The 24299-nt window shown below is 44.3% G+C and overlaps 1 protein-coding gene across 1 annotated transcript; it reads left to right on the forward strand.

The window, feature by feature from the left end:
• Positions 1–758: 758 nt before the first annotated feature.
• On the forward strand, positions 759–24299 carry LOC138981741 (polycomb group protein Psc-like). The gene is made up of 10 exons (XM_070354817.1): positions 759–836; positions 10999–11113; positions 11385–11481; positions 11657–11712; positions 11945–11989; positions 12616–12718; positions 12940–13006; positions 13783–13884; positions 18089–18169; positions 18518–24299. Exons 2-10 carry the CDS (start codon positions 10999–11001, stop codon positions 21647–21649), a joined length of 3798 nt encoding a protein of 1265 aa, XP_070210918.1. The 5' UTR covers positions 759–836; the 3' UTR covers positions 21650–24299.

A 24299-nucleotide genomic window follows, 5' to 3' on the forward strand; every position in this document is an offset into this window, starting at 1 on the left:
ATCCACAAATAATTACGACGGCAACGACAAAACCTTTGGCCTTACGCCACACTGGCTAATGAACCACCTCATGAATATTTATCACGCCACACAGCGAGCGCGTGAGGTCGCGCGAGCTTGGAGAGGGATGAAGGTAGGGGGAGATTGTGTTGAGGAGGAGGAGGGGGGAGGCGGAAGAGAGGGTGGGTGGTTGTAGCTGAGCATCACGGGAAGGAATGTCGCCACGTATTTTCAGCCGTGTTGAATAATTATGTCCAGTTGCTTGCTGCATAAATGTACAGTGACTGAGCGTATTGCCGAACCTCAGTACAGCGGCAAACGCTACAATTCTAATCGAAGTAAACAACAGCGCAAAATAATAACTGAACGGTTCTAAAGATTTATCCTGCCGCGAGCAGAGTGAAAGCCGAACAATGCCCCAAGTGCGCAGACACAGAGGCCGAGGGGTAAAGCAGAGGGCAAAGGCACAGGAGGGGAGCGGAAGAGGGTGAGGAAGGAGGAAAAAAATAGCGGTCGGATTGTCTGAAGCAATCAGCCCAATGGGGCCGCGACGTGTCTGCCTTTGCCTTCACGCGAGCGCGCGCAGCTGCCTTGACTCTGCCCAGCCATTATGCGGCTCGCGCCAATCAAAAATAGGGAGGCTCCTTCGCCTCGTTCCCGCTCGTCACCGATTGGTCCTCGCCGCTAATCTATAAATAACAGAGCAATGTAAATAACGTTGGGAGGCCCACTGACAAGTCACGTGATGCTGGCTGAGTTACAGGCCGAGTGCAGTGCGGAAGACACTAGCTGTGTTCGTTATCTTCAGCGGTCTGCACCGGGCAAGATCAGCCAAGGTAAGTCTCTGCAGTTTGACCTATTTTCTATATAATCTTGTGAAAAAAATTCCCTTCATTTTCGGGGAGCTGGACCGTGGATTATTGGAGAAAAACGTACGAGATGGCATGGCCAAGTGAAACTGTGCTGTGAGTCCGCAAGATGGCGGCGTCGACAACGACAGGCGCTGCTGCAGAGCCCGGCTGTTCACACACTGGCTGTGCTGTTTTGAGCCGTTGTAGCAATGGCGGTTAGTCGGCTCGGCGGTTGTGGCAGTCGACAACAACAGCATTGCCACCGCTTACTGTCGTTTTCTCTGTCTGCTCTCTACCGGAATTTTTGCTACTGAGTAGTTGGTGTTAATGTTCCATTTATGATTTTGGTGTTCGAACTTTCCATGGAAATCGTTCGAATTAGTGTTTGTTTCTTTGGCAAGCTTCCGTTAGTCGCGTACACAAGAGGGGGGAGGAGGGGGTGGGGGATTGCGAAAGCTTCGACACAAAGTCTCAGTAGAGTTAGAGCGAACACATTTTTTTTATTTTCTGTAGCTCGTTATGCCTATAAGTATTCTTCTTCTTCAGGTCACGTTCGATAGAAGCACAGTTTTATTTTGACTGTTTTTTTTTTACTGACTGTTTACTGGAACAGTTTCTTCTACATGTATTTATAATTTTCTCTCTGAACTGACCAGCTTTTTTGGCTGTTCATCACGATTTTGCTCTTTTTCGTCGATTGTTTCTCTTTTTCATGTGTTATGTTTTTTGTTGTTGTGTGAGTTGTTGAGCCTTTTTTTGTATTAACCTGTACTAATCAGAGAAGCTCGGTATACACTCTGGTGGCCCCTTGTGCAAGTAACGTGAAGTATCTTCAATAATCCTTCATTGAGAAGTCTAGTCTGTAGTAGAAAACCACTGAACTACAAGACGACCTTGGTTTTTTCTCGAATTGTCATTTTCGATGGTTGAAGTACGACACTTCAACGACGTTATTTGTTTGACCTAAGGGTACGACTTGACGGAGCATGGCAGGTCTGCCCCCCCCCCCCCCCCCCCCCCAGCTTATTTGTTGGTGTCCTAGTACATTTTGATGGTGTTCGTTTTCTTCTCCAAAGAATGTGAGCTGTGTATCATTGTTTTAAAGTCAGTGTGGGCATACGAGTCCTTGCATTGAACAATGATGAGTATTTTTACCTAGAACTCTTATGTAAACAGTCAGTTTTGTTTCGTCGGTTTGGCAAAGGCGGACGTTGTGAGCGACGTGTGCCCCTTTGCCGTCAGCTTTAGTTACGTAGACATTGATCAAAAGTCCATTTCCCGTGTAGAAGCACGCACGCGCTGTGCATGCGCAGACCGAGACGAGGCTTGGCGAGCCAGGCAGCCGCATTTATTTTGGCACAGATACTAGAAGGGGGCGGGTCAGAGGTCATTAATCCTCCTCCCCTTCCCTTTCCCCCTCGTCCCTTGCTATGGAATTAGGTCACGCACCCCTCCCATCCCCCCTTCCTTACACCGTCCGCCAGGCCTCCCATTCCAACCACCCCTGGGCCCCCACCCCACCCCCCCCTCTCTTCTCTGCCCTGTGTTGGTTTAGGCTCCGCCCCTTTTTTGTTGCCTGACTCATGATTGTGCGTTGAGTTGGTTGGTATAGCTGGCATGGGACAAGACTTGATCGACGTTTGTGTGTTTGCCACGGGCATACTCAGGTTTAGATTAAATCGTTTGCTGGTGGTGGTGAAAATCATGTTGCCAGGTTCATAATGCTGTGACGAATCGGTTGTGCTGAGCGTGCTGAGTGAGAGAAGAGAGACGAATATCGTCAAATATTTTAAATAAGTCTGACTCAAACTTGGTCTTGCCGCTCAGCTGTCTAAATAATGACTCGTTTTGTTTGCTGCTTCATTGAGTTTGATCCCATGTTTCATTCAGCAGTATCATTGTGGGAACAAACGTATTGCGCTAACTTTTGGAATAATCCACAATTGGGGAGGGGGGAAGGGGTATACTAATGTGTGTACACTGCTTGAACAGATCTCGTGTGTGTCACGTGTCCTGATGTGCGTGTTGGCATAGAAAATTACGTCATATCACATAATTATGTGGTTTCTAAGGTTAAATATGAAGGTGTATACATTTCATGGTTTTGTTTTCCCTCTACGGTTTCTGACATGAGTACTGCCAATGTGAAATAGCCACCATCAACACCATATTCACAACGAAGTTTAAGCACTGTGTTATTGTCTCAGAATTGTTGCCATACCTTTTTGTTTGAATTCACTATTGTGAATAGATTTTGCGTATTGTTTTCAAATTGTCCGCACCCTCAAGCGAACTGAGCCGCATTCATGTGACCGTGAAATACGTATGAATAGAACGAGGGCTTGATTACTAATAATGTACTCATAGTCATATATAAAACCTTCGTTGTCTTGAATCAAAAGTGTAAAGATAACCCGATGTCTAATACTGTATCTACAATAAGTATAACGCCTGCATACCTCCCATTTTCCAGTCAGGAAGAGAAAAGAGAGAGGAATAATTTCTGTCAATTTGTGAAATGGTGGCTCTGAAAACATTTCAGTCGGGGAAGCGTGCAGTGAAAATCGATTTTGGTTTTGGCCAGCATTCCCTCATTAGTGAGCAGCGCGGGCATTTTGTCCTGCTGGCAGTTTATCTGTGGGTCTTTACCCCGAGATTCTCAGTGACACGTGACACACGTGTCTCGTCAGTGAGTCTGTCAGGCGTGATGCATGCAGGGCTTACTCTCGGGACAGGTGTAGATGCGTATCCCGCAGTGGCTATAATTTAAACCAGTGGTCACTATGTGTAATGTAGCAAAAGTATCCATGTGATACGAAAACCTGCGTGTCATTTGTCAAGTGCAATCAAAACCATGCAGTAGGACTGACCGGTTTTCTATCTCCCCCCCCCCCCCCCATTTTTGCGTAAATACTAGTAACATAAAGCTGGATATATAAATATCCGGGTTAATTACACCGTCATGTACTCTGTATCATGTGAAGGTATTGTTGAACACAGCCGGATAATTATTTTAATGATTATTACTTTGATGATGGCTATAGAATTGTGGGTTTTGACAATCAAGCATGGCTAGATGCGTGTGTGTGCATGTGTGGTTTTTGTTGTGGTAATCATGACTAGATACTGACGTGGGTTTTGATGTAATCATGAATAAATGCATGGGCTTGTGGTTATCAGGGCTATAGATGCGGTGGTTCTGATGATCAGGGTCAGAGATGTGTGGATTTTCATAATGAATACGTCATGTCTAAATGTATGGGATTGGACAGGCATGACACGCGGAGTGCTTATGTCACGTGTTTTGATAATCGTTGCTATAGGTGTGTGCATGGGGTTTTGATACCCAAGGCTATAGGTGTGTGCATGGGGTTTTGATACCCATGGCTATAGGTGTGTGCATGGGGTTTTGATACCCATGGCTATAGATGTGCATCACAGTATATTTGATGATGTGCAGTGTTTGATAACCGTGACAAAATGTTTGAGTTTTTGGTAGTCATGGCTTTAGTATTGTTTGTAGCAGAGATTAATTACACACAGTGACACTTGACAGTTATTGATTTGACAAACATTCTGGTCGTCATTTGTTCTTATCTCCGGCGCATGATGCTTGTTATAGTTCCCATGACATCATGGACAGCACTAAGGGTCGTAAAACCGGGAAGGTGGAGGCAGGGATAGAAAAACATAAAAATCATATGATGATTCCTTGGCTATGGGATTAACTGCTCATTGACTGTGCGAGGAACAATATGAATAGGCTCATTCGTTTATCGTTCATTGCGTGTTATCTTTGAATGGTTGTTCTTGGGGTCTACTTGACTCTTTCCAATTATGCAAGGTATGCCGTTCCACGTGTATAAAATAAAGTCCACCAATGTTCTGCTTCCCATCAGGAGACGAGTTGCACTCAAGGAGTTCACTTTCCCCGAAACTTATCTTACTAGTGTAATGAGAATTCCTGTCTGACGAGAAATTGTGCGGATGTCGAGCACCTCGGAAATGACAGCTTTAGACTCGTGTCGCCTGGAGGAAGAGGGATAAGTGGAATTATCAAAGCTCTTTTGAGTCTGTTCATTGCATGGTAAAGTACACTAGTCATAATTGAGCGAGCAGTTGCTGACGTATTATCATTTAAATCTATAACTGCATTACTTGAAAAAAGTGTCCAAGACATCGAAGGCTGTGTTAGGGCTATCTCCCAAATTTGCCCCGTCAATATTTGAAAGAGAATGTACATCCTGAGATTCATTCACTGTGACGACGACCCTCACACGGAGGTAAATCGGGAGATTCCCATTGTCAGTTTCCATTCTTTATAAAAGGAGACAACAAAGCTGCCGCACAGTAAATGAAGTTGTGTCAGTAATAGTGTATATATAGCATTACTAAAGTTATTGTTTGTTGACCAGCAAAACAAGCAGCCGCTGGCAAGTGCAAGTGCCATTTCAGCCGGACATTGAAAGCTGTCTTTCGCTTGGCTTATCATTCATTCATTCTGCTACCGACGCGGCTTGTAATTTTACGGTGCTGCCAACCGTGAAGGATTGCGGGGAGCTAGGGGGAGAAATTGCACACTGCCACCGGATTTGTCGTATGGTAATGAACTCGCGATCTGGTGACCCGTGAGGGCAGATCGGCCGTCGCTGATTGGCTGCGTAAGTCTGTGCATCCCCCCCCCTTCCTTCTGTACCCTCTCGCTCTCTCCTAAAGCCCCCCACTTCGTGTGTTTAATTGGTTTTTGTTGCGTCGAACCCCGCTTGCTCGCGCTGTGACGTAATTACCATGGAAACACACGCGGAAGAGTGCATGGCAGAGTCGATTATTCCAACTCCTGAAATAATAGGGTTACCTCGAGGGTACTCCTTTCAGTTGACGCATGCGTGTACCTCGTTGAGTTGTGACGCGAGAGACAGGGCGTAATATATATATCTAGCAGTTTGCTGTATAAATGTCACTTTTGGTAGAACCTGCCCCAAGCAGTAGACTATACATGCGCAATCATATATCATGCAAACTAAAAGGCCTGCGTTTTTTTGTTTTTTTTAGTATCCTCTCCGTCTTCTTTTGTTGCACTGGTTTTGGGGCACGAGTGGGCTTTGAACGTGTTATTCCGCCCCCTCGTTATTTAGGCAGTCATACTCTGTTTTAGGGGGGGTGGGTAGTTTTCCTTTTTACCATGCCGAGGATAGTAACGTAGTTTGAAACTAAAAGACAAGGGGAAGGATAGAACAATTACGCGCGTACAGTTGCTATTCCGCATTAGTTTCATCAGCTAATCATTAAGTATAAAAATTAGTAGCTTCAGGACACACTTTATAGTGTGTCAAATTGCCAACCCGGCCAGTGATCATAATCCGATTTCTGACCGTTGTCAGCGTGCACGTTGTCCTTAGTCGTGTCCGAGCTTTTAGCGGCCACACATGCCCGAGTCTCATACTTTGTGTCCGTTGGCTCCGAGGCAGCATTAGATTTAGTGGGAGGAGGGGGGGGGGGGGGGGGTAGGTGTTAGGTTAGCTCGTGGAAACATTAACAACAAAGTTTGGTTACCGTCACTCTGCTTGAGCTTGCGAGCCTTGCGAAGTATTCATTAATATCTCCATGCATGGTCGAGTCTGGCTTGACCCTCTTACTTGGCTGACAAGAATGAAAATTAGTGTTGGTCTATACAATGCAAACAATGCATGGAGCATTTTGGCTTGACTACTCTTACTGATGTCATTCATGATTGTCAGAGCGTTGTTCGTGATGCTGTATTCAGTAGGGGCCGCAACAATTAAGATGGAGATTGATGATATGATCAATATGCGGATTGATAAATATGCGGATTTAATCCACATTTCCTGGTTATACAAATGGTTATATAATGTTCTGTTCTGGTCTGCTTTTGGGGCTTAATGGTGGCATTAAGGGTTTATTTCAATGCAATAATGAATATATGGTCTTGTCACACTGTGCATGTGACTGTGTGGCTGGGGCGAAACAGATCTTTTCCATCAACCGGCCGGGGAAAGTCGGATACCCTCCTGCATTCTGTCTCATTCCTATCTGAAGACAACCTGGCGTCAGCCCTGGAGCTTCTCGGGGGGGGGGGGGGGGGGTGGTTGGCTTTCCCCTGGGATGTTCTGTCGTCTTGAGGAAGCATGGATGGATGGATGACTAAAGTCCTCCTCCTTTCAAGTCCATGCCCTGAGAGGGATATCCCAGTGCTGATTACGTATTCATACGCTCGCGACGTCTCATTTTTTCTGTCTCGGCTGGTTTAAGTGTTTAGCATGAGTTTGAGAGTGGTATAAAAGACGTGTCACAACATGGCAGTGACGAGTAATTTGCTGTTGTTGTTAGAATGGATTTATTTGCTTCACAGCTCCCGCGATTGTGGGCTCTGTTTTGATAATGATACAAAATATGTCAGTTATATGTTGACTCAAGACTTAACTGTTCTTCAGGGTAATAGAGTGCAGGGTAATATAAATAGGCTTCATGGTACTTGTATTAGTCTTGCATAAGACCTTGAATTATACACTAAGCAGCAGAAAGTAATCTCAGAGACAAGAAGTATTACAAAATATCGTCAGCATCAGCCCCGTTCTGTATAATCAAATGTCCAGGATGCCACGTGCCCAGAAATACAGCCAACGACCAAAGACACGCAGTAACGGTGTATAATATCTATAGCCATACTCGGTCAGAACCAAATGCAGTCAACGGGTGAATGCCTTAGCTTGGAAATCGTGCCATCAATAATGGATGACGGCCACAGAAAACCACGCAAAGCCTTAGGCCCTGGCTTTCTCTTGTCCCCGAGTAGCAAGTCATATTTATACGTAGTGTTAATGCATTCGTTTCGCATTGCCTCGATGGAATTTTGTCTTCGTCGACAGGTCATCGATCTGCCCAGATGAGCCATGGAATTGAGAATATATTTGTGGCGTGTTGGTTTGATATTTTCGCATTGTTCTTGCGGTTAACTGTTGGGATTTGGACCTTTTTGTGTTAGTTCATGTGTCTGGATTAACTTTTGCTGTGTAAATGTGTTGTTTTTTTTACTATTATCATTAAGTAGTATTTTCCTTTGCCTTTTGTTGCAATTACATGTAACTGATTGGCTTGGCCTTCTGTCTGTAGAAAAAAATTGTGCTCTGTTATAATTACAGGGTAAAAAAAACCAGACAGGATTTTAATTGCTTTCTCTTTAAAAAAAAGTCAAAGGATCAAACGTAGTAAGCACGCGTCTTGACACAAGACGCGAGCAGCTAACAGCAGCATAATTCGATCGCGTCGCGTCCAAATGTATTTGACTCCAGTTTCTGTTCGCTGTTTTAAAAGGTGTTGGACAAAGACGTGAAAGTCGCAATAAAATATTGCACCTGTGTCGACAAAATATAAACAGCGGTGCCTGATGTGAAGGGCTAAAGGTGTTCCCTGGGTGTTAATTACCAATGAAGTCTCTAAAGCACTGACTTATAAATAATTGATCGTTTTATACACGTTTATTATATAAAAAAAATTAAGAAGAAGAGAAAACGGTGCTTGTCCGTCATAAGTTAGGTGTCGTAAAGAACGGATACACTGAGAATCTGGGATAGCGGTCATTAACAAGCTTATATAAGTTAACACATTGATTAGAATCAGTATGTATGCGTTGCATCTCGGCACCACCCACACGCTAAAACCCCAATACATCCGTAATTTGTTTTCATGCCCGTCAAAAAAGACTCATTTCTGATGACTGTGCACCGATGGTAGCATGCATATAATAAGCTGTGTATTGATGGTTTTCATACTCGTCGAAAAACACTCCTTTAATTCCAAATGGTTGTAAATGTCGGTTCTAAAGGCTGTCACCGAAAAAAATGACTGGACCTCATTCAGGTTGGTTGCATAGTCGTCGATTCCTTCTAGTCACTGCATGAAGTCAGGCACAGCTCAGCTGTAGTTTCCAAACTCCTCGTAATGGAAGTCACACTCCCTCTTCACTGTTGGGCCCGGGTCGCCCAAGACAGGCTCCGTTGTCTTTTCCCCATGCACCAGTCCAAAAAAGCCTCCCTCCGTTCTACCCCACGGTGATTACACACCTCAATGTCGGTACACCATCCGTTGGCCGCGGCAAATTGGTAACAGGATATAGTGCGGCGAGATGGGGAAGAAGAAAAGGCGGCCTATTGTCCTGAAGGTTATCGATATTTGTCGTGTGTTTGCTGATGTTTAGTGCCCTCGGGCCGCCTCCTTTTGTTGAGTCCTGAGCCTTTATACTGTCAGCTCTGTCAGTGCAGGTTTCTTCCTTCCCTTCTCTCTTCCTTCCTTCCTGTCTTCCTGTGCTGTGACAGTGGTGTGTGTGTGTGTGTGTGTGTGTGTGTGTGTGTGTGTGTGTGTGTGTGTGTGAGCTTGGCAATGATATAGGACTTAGAGGGTACTTTGTATTGGGATGTAATTATACGTGCACATTAATTGCATGGGGTCATTGATTATTTTTATGCGCTCTTTTTTACATTTAGTCAAGTTTTGACTAAATGTTTTAACATAGAGGGGGAATCGAGACGAGGGTCGGTGTGTGTGTCTGTGCGTGTGTGTGTGTGTAGAGCGATTCAACTACTGGACCGATCTTTATGAAATTTTACATGAGAGTTCCTGGGTATGAAATCCCCCGATATTTTTTTTATTTTTTTCGATAAATGTCTTTTATGACGTCATATCCGGCTTTTTGTAAAAGTTGAGGCGGCACTGTCACACCTTCATTTTTCAATCAAATTGATTGAAATTTTGGCCAAGCAATCTTCGACGAAGGCCGGACTTCGGTATTGCATTTCAGCATGGAGGCTGAAAAATTAATTAATGACTTTGGTCATTAAAAATCTGAAAATTGTAATTATAATAATTTTTTTATAAAACGATCCAAAATTACTTTTATTTTATTCTTCATCATTTTCTGATTCCAAAAACATATAAATATGTTATATTCGGATTAAAAACAAGCTCTGAAAATTACAAATATAAAAATTATGATTAAAATTAAATTTCCGAAATCGTTTTAAAAACAATTTCATCTTATTCCTTGTCGGTTCCTGATTCCAAAAACATATAGATATGATATGTTTGGATTAAAAACACGCTCAGAAAGTTAAAACAAAGAGAGGTACAGTAAAGCGTGCTATGCAGCACAGCGCAACCGCTACCGCGCTGAACAGGCTCGTCACTTTCACTGCCTTTTGCACTAGCGGCGGACTACGGTCATTGTGAAAAAATGCAGTGCGTTCAGTTTCATTCTGTGAGTTCCACAGCTTGACTAAATGTAGTAATTTCGCCTTACGCGACTTGTTTTTCTTTGTTATAAGGATAATGGGTCCACTTTTGAATACATTGCAGAATGAGGTAAATTTAATATTTTACACACACACTCACTCACTCACACACTCACACACACACACACACACACACACACACACACACACACACACACACACACACACACACACACACACACACACACACACAGAGGCAGACTAACCAACTTGTTTCCAAGCTGCCAACCCAAGATGCAAGCAGCAAGTCTCGTGTTATTTCGGCAACTATTTAAGTATATAATATACTAGATGATTACCCGCTTCGCCGGGTACCGGCTTCGCCGGGAAGAAGTAGAGCCGAATACCAGGCTGCGCCTGGGACCCGGCTCTGCCGGGTGTACGCCGGCTTCGCCGGCGCACGAAGGAAAGGAGATAAACGTGCAAAACACTGGAGACCTTCTAAAAATAGTAACGTGCAGTGACCTTCTAAAAATAGTAACGTAGTAACGGGAATATGGATTGACGCCACACGGAGGAAGGGAGATAATCGCGTCTGAAAACACTGGAGAAGATAAGGAAGAGTTACTGGTAGTGGATCCCGACCAAAAAACAAAAAAAAACAAAAATCGGTTCAGCGCGCACAGCGCTGCGCGCTGAGAGTACGTGTTGAAATATCTCATCGATGAGGTTGTGTCCGGGGTGTAGCTGAATCCGGTGTCCAAATTTGAAAAAGATCCACCGAGAACTTTGGCCGTGCATCGCGAACAGACAGACAGACAGATAGACAGACACTAGTCGTATATATATATAGATATTATGTAATTTATTCTTAACGCAACAATCTTTGGTGTGTGTTTCAGATGAAGTCGACGCGTAAGCGGATGCGAGTGACGGATTTGAACCCCAACTTGATCTGTGTGTTGTGCGGAGGATACTTTATCGACGCTACTACGCTCACTGAATGTCTGCATTCATGTAAGTCTATGTGGTACTTTTGTCATCATTTGCAATCTTCGAAATGTCAGGACTTTTACCTCTAAGAACTGTTATTTTTATTTTTAATTTTTTTTATTTTTAATTTTTATTTTTTTACTGAGGATTGATATTGAAAAGGGCCAATGGTTGATTCTCTGTGACGATGTGGTCTCAGTCGAGCAGTAAACATTGTTTGGGGATATTTTCATTTAAGTTTGAACATTCTATCCTCGACCTCAATTTCACGCTGTGTTTTGTGTGTGTGTTGCAGTTTGCAAGACGTGTATTGTGAATTTTCTGAAGACCAGCAAGCATTGTCCGGTGTGTGACGTCATGGTGCATAAAACGAAACCACACCTTCACATCAGGTAAGGCAGTTAAATATTGCGTGAAATGTTTCATGAAGTACTTATTTTGCGATAACTAGTCACGGCTGTTATCTTCAGCAAAGATAGTTTTCTTTCAGGTTTAAAATTATGAGTTGAATTTGAAGAGAGATGCTGTTCCTTCTTCGTTTGTTCTCAAGTTTGGTGTATATTTCAGGTCGGACAAAACGTTGCAGGACTTGGTCTACAAGTTAGTCCCAGGATTGTATAAAAGTGAGTAAACTTGTGTTCTCTTCTATTGTCAGACAAAAAAGAACTTCCTGCGGCGGATAGTTACTTCGTAGTGTTCTTTTTTTCCGTTGTTTCATTTTTTTTTTTGGGGGGGGGGGGGGGGGGGTGTCAGAAATTTACTTTGGCCATCACTCACACACATCTTTTATTCTCATCGTTCGAAGACCGGCCTTTAAAATAAATATTTTTGACATGTTCTGTTGTTTTATTTCAGATGAAATGAAGAGGAGGAGAGATTATTTCACCCAACATCCACTTGGTAGGTACAAAAAGCGGACAGTTTTTGATGCTTCAAATATTTGAGCCCTGTTGAAAAGCTTTTGCTCGTGTTATTCTATTTGTGATAACTGTTATGTACATTTAGTTGTCCCTAAAATGTTGATGCTTGTGTAATCGGATTTATTCTACGAGGGATCTAAAAGGATGAATAATGCACTAAATGAAGGGTTCTTTTTGTCATTACTGCATAAAGTAGGGTCAACTGCATCATCCCTAGTTTGCAAGGCATTTGATTTTGTAGTGACTTCATGCATAATTCGGACGCATCTCGTGTCGTTAGACCACGTGCCCTCCAGCACTTAAAAAAGGATGAGCACAATAAACCTTGACACTGAGAAACCAGAAATAGAATGTATATATATTCGTTATACTCAAAGCTAACTTTTCAGACTGGTTTCTTTCTTTTCTTACTGGTTTTCTGTCTGCATGGTATTTTAGTTTTCTGAGTGGTTTTCTAATTTCTGACTGTGTTCGTCTTCGTAATTTCTGTCTGGTCTCTTTGTCTTTCGGACTGGTCTCTTAATCTACTGGTTGGTCTCTTAGCTGTCTGAATAGTTTTGAGGTTTTCTTACGGGTGTCTCCCATTTTGTCTGTGTTACTCTACAGAAGCACCACCCAAGGTTGGCGAAGAGAGAGGGGACGAAAATGCAGAACGTATTCTCTACACTGAGGATGAGAAGTTCAGCATGGCCCTTCACTTTTGCAGCCAGTGAGTATTTAGTATACATTTCTATTTAGGCCTATATTTGTATTTTCTCTTCAGTCGAAACGATCGGAAAACGGCTAATTTTGTTGTTCACCAGTAGTTCTGTTCAAGACCCATGAATGTACTAGCACTTTTGAGTTTTTTCAGAATTATTTACGATCGGGCGACCGACCTATCATATTAGTCATGGACGCTTTGTTTTAACTCATTCTTTTTCTCTGCAGGGGTGTCAAGGACGAGCGATCGGTTCGAACACTCTCCCTACCGGAAGTTGGAGTTTCTACTGCCGAGGTGAGCTTTTGTTTTCGAGTCGATTAACGAATGTGTATGTAATTTTATGGCTCAACCATTAGAGGTATGCATTGTTGGATAACACATAACACTAGGTGGTGAATCACTACTGATTTTCCGTACTTTGCAAGTCTTGATTCCGATGAAATTGCAATGGGAAGCTGATAGCAACGTGATGCTGTGACGGTCATGTTCCCAGCGAACGCGAAATATAATCACGCGCAGAACTGCGAGTACGAACCACACCACTGAAAGGTTTAACAACCATTCGAAATCGTGGAGCTTGCAGTCTTCGCATGTTTATCAACAGTTTCAGTAATCGGCTCCTTCTGACGTTTATACGCATGTTGTTCATGGGGAAGACGTCCACGAGGAGGTTCGAGATTTAACGTATTCACACGGAAGATTAGCAGGAACCCCTGAAGTGTCACAAAACCTGATAGTCATTTACGAAGATAATGCCAATGTGGTCGTGACGACATTGTTACGCCACACTGACATCAGATTCCAATACATTACCAGGTCGATTTTGATAATATTTCGGAGACACTTTTATCTTTTGCACTTTCGGTGTGTGTGATGTTAATTCCCCGTCGCGATATAACCCTTCGTGGCTGAAAACGACGTTAAACACCAAATAAAGAAAGAAAGAAAGAAAGATGTTAACTTCAAGTGACTGATACTTTATACCAAGCAGACCTCTTGACGCTATTTTTAAAGAAGTATTTCCCTTTTTTTCTGCCACGGTTCTGTATTTGTGACTGTTTTCATCGCAGATGCCCAAGAATGTGAGATACCTTCAATGCCCGGCAGGAGTGACTGTGGACATTTTGAAGAAGTTTGTTCGCATCAAGTACGAGTTGTCGGAACAGTATCAGGTGTGTGGTCGTTCACGTTGGGTTTTACTCACTGATCGTATGCTTGTTCGGCTATTGCCAAGGCTATACGGCAAGAAATTGTTGAAGGTTATTTTTCCACTAACGCTCACCTCTTTCAATTTGAATAAATATTGTATTGTCTGAACCTCATCTCTGTCTGTCTCTCTGTATCTGCCTCCGTCGCTCGCTCACTCGCTCTCTCTCTCTCTCTTTCTTTATTTCTCTCTTTCTTTATCTCTCTCTCTTTCTTTATCTCTCTCTTTCTTTATCTCTCTTTCTTTACCCTGACAATGTTAGTCTATCAGTCTGTTGGTCTCTTTGTATGTTAATCTCACGTTGACGCAAATGCATGCGTTGTATGTACGCGCACACTTCGACCACTCTATGTGTAGGTGTTGTGCTTTGTATGGCAGCTTGTTTTGTTCCTTTGTCTTCAGACGCTTAAAGCTATAACTTTCAAGTTTGGATGGAATTCTTGAAGTGGTATACCGTACATTACTTTGTATTGTGTTAATAAACATGTATGCGGGGGAGGGGAGACTGAAGTGGGGAGGGGGTAACTAATTTCACACTACCCCTCGCCTAATCACCCACCCTACCAACACCCCCTCCCACATCCCCAGACAAATTTCACGAATTACAAGCAATCTGCGGGGAGGAAGTTCTTTCACTCCATCAACCTCCTGGGCAGCCAATCGCGCGGGGCGTAACAAAGTGGTTGCGGGAGTGGGGATGATTGAATTTTGTCGGTCGTGTCATGTGGCGTTGCCCAGTATTGATCTGTACGGGACACAGCTGGCAGTCTGGTGCCTCGCGATGCTTCTTCTTCTGCTTTCCAGGGGCTTCTTTCCTTCGAGGAGAAAAGGATAGGAGATATGGGGATAGGAAGACAGAGGGAGAGAGAATAGAGGGGGTAGTGGTGGCAGAGGTGACTCTTTCTGCTTTCCAGGAGCTTCGTTCCTGTCAAGGAGAAAAAAAGATTGGAGAGAGATGATGATGGAACTTTATTTTTCAAGGATAGAGGTTTAAGGCTACGCCTTTTCTTACAACCGGTCCTTACTTGTAATACAAATTTCTAATAAATGATTAACAAGTAAAACAACATGACTAATAAACAAATTAAACCGCGAACAAACCAGCAAACAAACAATCGGACAAATAAGCAAACGAGCAAACAAACAATCGGACAAATAAGTAAACGAGCAAATAAACACAACAACACAATGACAAAGTAAGCATACTGTTACCTAAAAAAAAATTATAAAAAAATTAAAACATACAAATCAAGCAAGCGAAACATGCAACATGTTAATTGAGGGTACAAATGTAAAGTGATCGACGGTAAAATTCACACGATACCAACGTTGACACTAATGCCTACACTGATTATATGATGATAATGATGATGATGATGGAAAATCGCAACATCAATTACACATAATACATGTAATACACAACATATTTTGTAATTCATATAGAGCTTTGCCCATTGTTGACAGCTACTTACACATGGTAAAACTAGTATTGCCATCTAGGTAGACATATAATAATTATGCAGAGCTTATTTAAAACTCTTTAGAGGGGGACATGAAGAGGGAGACAGAGCAGAAAGGGGGGAGCGGGGGCACAGAAAGTTATTTTTTTCTTCCAGAGCTATCTATATACGGAGGAAAAGGAAAACAGTAGAGAGAAATTAAAAAAGAAAGGGAGAGCGCGCAAAACGACTTCTTCAAGGCCTTCGTTAAAATAGAAAAGAGTTAGAGAGGTGGGGGGGGGGGGGGGGGGTGGTCTGGGTGCAAGGAAGAGTTAGCTTATTCTGCCACGAAGAAGAAAAGACAACTGAGAAGTTTTGGAAAAGAGAGAGAGAGAGAGAGAGAGGGTGGGGGCTTATTCTGCCGTGGTTTACTGTAAGTGTGAGGAAGAATAGAAACTGGAGCGGGTAGAAGGAGAGGCGGGGAGAGAGAGAGAGAGAGAGCACACACGAGGTGATTAAAGGTTGTACTGAATGCAAACAAGTGTCGGCGAAACATTCACACAAATTTGAAATATACGAAAACTTTGCCGACAATACTGTGGGGCTCCCGAACCTTTTGTTCTTTTTTTCAGACCATTTGCTGAAGAAATAAATTATCACATCATCCCTGATGACTGGTTTAATTAAGAAGCCGTCTGATGTAGTTGAGAAGACTTTCTTAACTAGGACTCCGTTGTAAATACCAATCCCCCGAGCATTACCCTACCGACTCTTTCACAGCCTGTGAAGCCGCACCGACGGTGGTCGCAAATCAGGTGTAAACGTCAGATACAGCTGGTAGTGCAACTGAACGCTGATTTGCATGTCATGTGATTGACGACTTCCTGTGGCGCAGGAGAATTAAGGGAGTACTATACCTGTTACATATAGGACCTGGTTCGCGGAGGTAATCCGACAAGATTCTAAAACTGATTTTATGAAAAAGGAGTAATACATAGAAGAAATCGTTAGTAGGCGACACGTTTGTAAATTTTACGAGTGCGTGTGGAAATGGAAAGGCGTGTAGGTAAGAGAAACAAAATCGGGAATGGGTAGGGTGGGGGTCCAAGGGGTGGGGTTGGCTAGGGTTTTGTTAATGGAGAAAAGGTTTGACCATATACATCTAACGCCATTGCACACGTGCTTTTGAATAGTATTCTAATTAGTTGAGTATTTCACGTGCGTTCTCGATCGAGTTCAAAAACGCCTTTTTCGTCAGGTCTTGTTCGTTAGAAACATGATTAGAATCTATAGCTGAACGTACGTTGTGCAATATTCCCACAAAAAGCAATTGTAACCTTGTATGCAAGGGCCTAGTCTCTCCCCCCCCCCCCACACACACACCCTTCGTCACCTCCACCCGCTTCTTTGGGTACCGTGGTTGATAAAATGTCACTCCATTATTTCCTTCGCACAGCATTGGCTAATGTCTTCACAAGCTCATGCACCCCCCCCCCCTTTCAAGAAATAGTAACAATAAAACCAGTTGCAAACGGTCACAGCTTGACCGGTCGGGTTGTTCTCTTTCTTCCTTTTGTCATGTGCGGAAAGGCCCCTTTGAGAATGGGAGTGGGGATAAGATTGATTGGATTGGATAGGTTATTTGAAGTCAAGTCGTGTGTGTGTGTGGAGGACTCGATAGGCATAGCCAGTTTACTTAAATCTATTTGTGCATTGCACTTGTGGTCTCTGAGAGAGTCCTTTTAAGCGAATACTCCCTTTTTGGATGACACCTCCAATTACGTAACTAAAATAATCCGTTGTTATTCCTACCTCCTTGCAATTTGTCAAAGAATGCCACTGTACCAATAGTTGTTTTACTTTGTACAGTATCTCTCCCCCCCAGAAGGCGTGTAGCGCGTGCCTATTTCAGTTGTACAGCGCAAGTAGAATTGTTATTGTAGGCAGCCTGGTAAAAGCGCCAGAGGGCAAGGTGGCAGCACTTTTATTTCCCTCGCCTTTGATCGTAACTACACATGGTCAGGTCGCGGTCACTGAGCTATATCACTCAGTGTTCGCGGCCCAGGTCACTCAGGCGTGACATCAGAAGTAGAGGTGTGGGGAGGTTGTGATGGGCAGCGTTAACCACCTGTTCGTGGCTAGTGGAGCTTATCGTCATTACATAACTGGTAAGCTTCGGACACCGCCCCCTACTCTGCTGTTTAGCCTTGTCACACTAAGGGGTAAATATGACACACCTTTACTTCAAAGCGGCGGGTTGGGTTTTATCCAATTTTTATCCTGGCAGGGTGGTGTCCCTTGTTTACATTTGTTTCTGTCTAATTCGGTCAGTTTTGAACTTGTCTGAACATTGACAATCTAATGAATAAAGGGAACTACAATCTGATAAACAAAGGGAACACGGTTCCCATCTGGGCATCTGCATATTCACATAAATTTGCTTTTAAGTTTCGTGTCAAAAATTACACTATTATACAAAGCTAGACTAAGGTAGATACTCATAATGCAACAAAAAGAGAACAGGAACCGTCCATTTGGTGGGTTTTGGGTTATCACAGTCTGTTTCTCACTTCATTGATTGTAACCTTTTTGAACTGGAGTCATTTGGTATATCATTCTTGTTATGGCAGACTATTTTACACAGACAAGAGTCTCTCAACTAATAAATTATGAGATAATGAATGAGTTTTCAAGCATGAAACTTAATAGCCACAGTTCTGGTTGTTTCAGGTCGACATTTTCCATACTGACGAGTCACTTCGCGATGAATTCACTTTGATGGATGTGGCATATATCTACACGTGGAGACGGGTAAGTTGGTAGAAAACTCGTGTATGTATGTGTTCATAGATTTCTTAACGACATTTCAGAGGCATGTGCCTTTATCACAATGACTGACAGTTAGACATCTTCTGTCCCAAAATTAGTCTATGTAAATGTGTGTCTCTACGGGAACGGGTTATCCCCAATTTTCATTTTATTACTTGAACACATACATGTTTTATTTTGCCATCTCTGCATTTTGCCACACAATTGGATTTGAAACAGTTTTTAATCATTATGTCAAAAATGATAAATTGTTGAAAGAAGTGAATAAGGGTTTTCACGTTGGTGTACCCCAGCTCCGATTTTCATCACTTTCTTCTGTTTGGTTTTCAGAAAGAGCCGCTGAAGCTGTACTTCTCAGTGTACGAGTTCATCGTGAAGAAGCGCAAGGTGGACTGCATTGGCACCAAGAGGCTGCTGAACCTCAACAACCTCATCAAGCACGAGGCCAAGAGCCCAGCCGATACCAAGTCAGACACCAAGCCTGACACTGCTGCCCCGGCTAACCCCAGCACCAAGTCCGCCACTGGCGACAAGCTGGGCAAGCAGGGCGACAAGCTGGGCAAGCAGGGCGACAAGGAGAACAAGGAGGAGGACGTCATCAAGGAGGAAGCAGGAGACGACAACAGTGTGGATACCAGAGTGGTGGAGCTCATGGATACCTCTTTAACTACCAACCAGCAGCAGGCTGTCAGCTGTGAAGCCAAGCAACCAGCTATGGCCGAACTGATGACTGAGTCTGACGCTCAGGCGAAGGCAGACGTGAAGCTTGAGAAGAACGCCAGTGAGAAGACTCTGGTGAAACATGACAAAACCTTGTCGGAGACGACTGCAGGAGAAAAGGACGTGAAAGCCGCAGCAAAACCTCCGACATCCTTCGCAGTGGCTGTTCATGCTACTAACAACTCGGTGCATACTACACCCGCCAAGCCTTCTTCAGGAACGCCAAAAGCTGTCTTGTTCAAGAGCAATGCACCTGGCATGTCAGAGAAAGAAAAAGCTATCAGCAGCCTAAACCGCCCTTTTATTGTGTCAAAACCGAACCCTACAAATCCTAAAACTGTGACTGTGAGCAGTGCTAGTGTGCCTGCAAGTTCAAAAACAGCGGCGGCAGTGAACAATCTCATGTCCAACGGTGTTCAGAGTTCTCCAACGAGTGGTCAGACTTTGTTTATGGCGAACGTGACAAACTCAGCAGTAAACGCCAAGACTCAGACGCAAGGCACTACAAAGGAGGCAGCAAAGACAACAGCAGGAAACGCTGGCAGAAAGAAGGCTGTGCTACAACAACCATCTGCTGTTCCTTCCTCTTCGTCCGCTGCTTCTTCTGCTGCGTCCACCTCCAGCCCTGCCGGAGTGCCCAGACCCTCCAGTCTGCAAGCGGCTTCTACGGGCCAGGCCAAAGCGGGTGTCTCTAAACCCAGACCCAAAGTGAAACCTGTGTTAGCAGCGCAGGCTTCCTCTACCTTGCTGCCTGCCCTATCTACCAACACCATGCCTTCCGCGGCAGCCGGTGCTGCTGGCGCCGCCTCCCCCACCCCCGCCTCTTTGGCCGCCTCCTCCTCCCCCTCCCCTCCCATGGCCAGCTCCGCAGCCTGTGTAAAGGACACTGTAGAACAGCCGCTGAAAATGTCGGTCAGTTCTCGCCCAACCACGACAGCTGTCTCCACAGCCGTCACGTCCGTTACCTCTTTCAAACAGTTGTCTGGAGCTGCTGTGTCATTGACAGTTCCGGTGGTGAGCACAGCCATGAGGAGCTTCACAACTAACACCAACAGTAAATCCGTATTGAAGCAACCTTCATTAAAGAACAACAGCCTTTCAAGTATGGATCAGTCTACAAAATCCGTGCCCATGTTGAATGACAATAGCAAAGCTTCATCGACGCTTAGTGTTGTTGCTGGCGGCAATTACACTGCAAAGGATACCATTGACACTGGAGTAGCATCTAGCAGCAGCTCTGGTGGTTACCAGCTCACAGTTAGCACCTCAACCAGCGTGGGAAGTGGAACTGACAGCCTGAAGCTGGGCAAAGACATTAGCTCCCCTATCGTGGCTGGCAAAAACAACAACAGTACAAACGGAGGTCAGAGGGTGCTGACCGCCTGCCGTGCGGCAGTGATGGCCAGCCAGGCGACAGGCCCTCTTTTGGGTCGTAACGGTATGCCCGCTGTGGTGGCCAAACCCACCCGCGTCAGCAACGCCGCCACCTCCGTCAACACCCTGCTCCACAAGCTGCCTGTTTCTTCCCCCCAGCACACTGCTGTAAAGGTCAGCGACACAGCCACCACTGTCAGCTCTGTGTCTGCTCGGCCCAGCGGCACGGCGTCCCCCATGTGCAAGCAGCCTGGCAAGACGATCACGTCACCAGATACTCTTCCCAAACAGTCGCCTGCCCAGACCACCAAGGCCCCAACATTGCAGAGCCCCAAGGACGCCAGCAAAGCCGGTGTGTCAGGGGCTGGTGTTGTTGTCAAGCAGACAGTGCGACGTACAGGTATCGCCACCACACTCTCTGTCCAGCCCAGCAGACAGGGCGGGACCACTGCCCAGACTGCACGACCTAACGGTGCGTCAGTCCCGGTTTCCGTCCCGTCGTCGCGACCCAGCGGAGCGTCCCCCCCTGTCCCCCCACAGCCCAGTCGTACGAGTGGTGCTGCTACGCCAGTGCCCATCCAGCCCCAGCCCCTCGTGTCGAGCGGTCAGGCCATGGCCATGGCGGGATGCTCGCCCAACGTTGTGGCGGCCATGCGGCGTGCCAGCGAGATGCAGACCTTCCAACAGGTCTTCGCGCAGCACGCCAAGCAGCAGCAGCACCAGCAGCACCAGCAGCAGCAGCAGCAGCAGCTCCTCGAATTCCAGCAGCTCCAGCTTCTCCAGCAGCAGCAGATCTTCAACTACCACGCTGCCGCCATCGCGCTGGCCCGCTACAACCAATTGCAGCAGTCGTCAGGCATGACCTCGCCCAGCCATCTCACAGCTGCGCCTGCCGCCATCACCTCTGGAGTCTCTGTTGCCGCCACGCATTCTCCGGCACAGCTCCAGTCTGCTACAGACAATGCCAAGAAGCAGACCACGCCAGAAGCGCCAGCAAAGAAGCAGTCACAATCTTCGACGCCAGGAGGCAAGAAAGGGCACGATCCGTCCCCGAAGAAGAAGATCACGGACATCGCCAACTCACTGCACAAGAAGGTCAGCCAGCAGACCTTGGGGTCTGCCAACAATGCTTCTTCAGCCAAGCTGGATGTCACTGCTGCTTCGGCAGACAAGCGGCCACCTCTCGCCCACACACCCACATCACCCACCCTGCCCAAGACAACCAGTGCTAGTACTGCTGGCTCCAAATCTCAAGCCGGTGCTAAAGGAGAGGATGAGCCTTTGAATTTGGTGATGTCTCGTGGCCTTGCCTGTCATGGTGCTGCTGCTACTGCTGCCGTGAAACCTGTCGCAGAGAAATCTTTGTGAAATAAGCACTCCGAAAATTGTGAAGGATTATTGAAGTGCGCGTAAAAAAAAAAACCCACCTTTTTCTGAGACGCATTTACGATTACTGGCTTCGAGAGTAGTGATGTTGACTTTCACAGAGGGATTATTAATGTCATTCTCATTTGTTTCGACTATGAATACTACCGAAGAAAATTGTTCTGAAATGAACATGTCTGCATTTTTTGTCAATGAATAAAATTAGTATATTCGCTGTGAAACCTGGGAATATATGTTTAAGAAGTCTTTTGGAACTCAGCACTGCCTAATTATTGAATCACACGAAAGAAAATCACCCAAAAACCTTTCTCATTGGCTGCCTACAGAAATGTACACACACAACATTGCTGAATATATTATAGACTTGCCACCTAATAATTTATGAATGGATCTGTCGCCTAGTCCTTTACATTCCGTTCAGACGACACCAGAACTCGGATTCAATTACTGACATCTTGCCTTCTTTGCTGCAACTGGCTGTGCAATAATTTTACCTACGTCATTGCTGTGGCGGCGCTTGCTGAATCTGGACTGTAATATATATGTGTAAGTGTGTGTGTATAGTTTCTTGGGATATATATAGCTTTGTACAGTTGCATTCCTTACCGTAAGTGTGGTATTGTGTTATAAGAAGTGTATGATCACAGTGAAGAACTAAAAGCAAGACGTATAGCTGTGAACATTCACGAAATAAAAAGAAGTGCTAGACAGGACAGGACACAACAATACTATCGTGTGCAAAGCGTGCACCAAAAAGGACTGGACTTGCAGCGATGTGATTGAGGTTTGTGAACCAAGTGGCATTTCACAAATGTGTGGACATTGTATTTATTATACAGTTCGGATATTTTTACTGCATCTTGTAAAGATTGCAATGGGAGGACCTGAAATAACTTATTACACCTGTTCTTCGCTTTCAAGTTGACGGGAACGAAGGAAAAGTCATAAATGTCAATGGAATTAGTTTCTACGTGTAGTTAGTTTGTGTGAGTGTTTGTGACGTGTAATCTTATCGCTGCTGTTGTTGTGTGCATCGCTTCAGTGAAAATAGTGATTGTGTGTTTGTTTATCGAAGTTTCTAATTCTGACAGGTTTCTGTACACATTCTGGAAGGATTATCTTGTGTGAGCGAACTTTCAAAAATACGAGGAATAAATACCAAACGACTTTTCGAAAGGACTACCGGAAGGATTATATTCACCTGGATTTTAAGTGTTTTAAAGAAAACTTCACAACGGTTTGATGTGCAAATTCGGTGGAGTGTCGTAATAGTTGTGGACTTTCTTCCAGCATGTACAGATCATCACATGTGGACGATATATTTTAACAAGCGATACGTGTGAAGGTCTTTAGTAGGATACCTTCAATTAAAAAAAGAAAAGAATACCCGTTCCTGGATGAGGAGGATTATTTAGTGCGTGTTAGTTCGTTATTTTAATGTTTCAGATGTACAACTCCAGTACATGTATCACTGGGGAAAAAAAGAATGCTTTCAGTGATACGATTTGCTCCTCTTTCTTGAATATAGTTTACTGATTTGAACGTTTTTTGTTTCAGTGTGGCGGTTTTGTTGATATGCAAGATTGTGTGGGCTGGTATCAAGATACTGGATATGGAAGAGCGTGTTTTATACGTGCTCTATGTACATAGTTCCCGAGATGACAAACATTGGTTGGTGTTAAAGAATGTTACAGACAGTGCAGTATTTTGATGTTATTTAATTGAGTACAACTGAACATTGTTTGTGTTGTCTTGTTATGGTATAACAGTGTACTTTGTGTGTATGCGCTTCAACAGTTGATTGTGGCAGTGGGTGTACAGGGATAGTGAAAAGAACAGTTGAAAAAAACATTCCTTTCCCTGTAATGTTAACGAACAAGCACACCTGACCACCACCGGTGTATCCAAGTTTGGATAAGAGCATACTTTATCTGACACACGCAGGATTGCACGCGCTCACACACACACACGCACACAACAAAACAACAGCTTTTAGTGAAACGTGGGGCATAGAGTCCGTAGTGGAAATGGTACACCCAAGAAATAATAGAGAAAAGAGTGTTTTTGCTTTTGTTTGCTTGAGATTTATGTGTAAACGTACTTTGTTGTTTTTGAAAATGATACACTGTAAATTTACGCAAGTGGCAGCCAAATGGAAGAAAATTTACGCAAAACTTTCTGTATAAGCAAAAGTGAGAGAGTGTGCTCTCTAATAGTCGTACTATAGTCGTATAGATTTTTGACGCATAATTGATGACATTTTGAGCTGAGGTGTATGACCCTTTCTTCTTAATTGTAACGCGTTGTTGATTGATGATAACCGGGAACTTGACAGAACATGAAAAGTGTGAATATACCTTTTAAGGGTGGGTTTGTGTCGCGTAGTATACGCCGTACAAGTATTGCTAGATTTTTTTGATTCGTTGTGTATTTTGGAAGAAAATTCTCTCTCTCTCTCTCTCTCTCTCTCTCTCTCTCTCTCTCTCTCTCTCTCTCTCTCTCTCTCTCTCTCTCTCTCTCTCTCTCTCTCCTGGCTTAACAAGCATACAAAACTGAACCATTTCTTGAAATCGATGAAAAAGTATGTGAACACCGGTTTTCAGTGTTTGAATAAACATATTGATGACTTTAA

Source organism: Littorina saxatilis, linkage group LG12, assembly GCF_037325665.1.
Source record: "Littorina saxatilis isolate snail1 linkage group LG12, US_GU_Lsax_2.0, whole genome shotgun sequence".
In the NCBI taxonomy this organism is placed as follows: Eukaryota; Metazoa; Mollusca; class Gastropoda; order Littorinimorpha; family Littorinidae; genus Littorina; species Littorina saxatilis.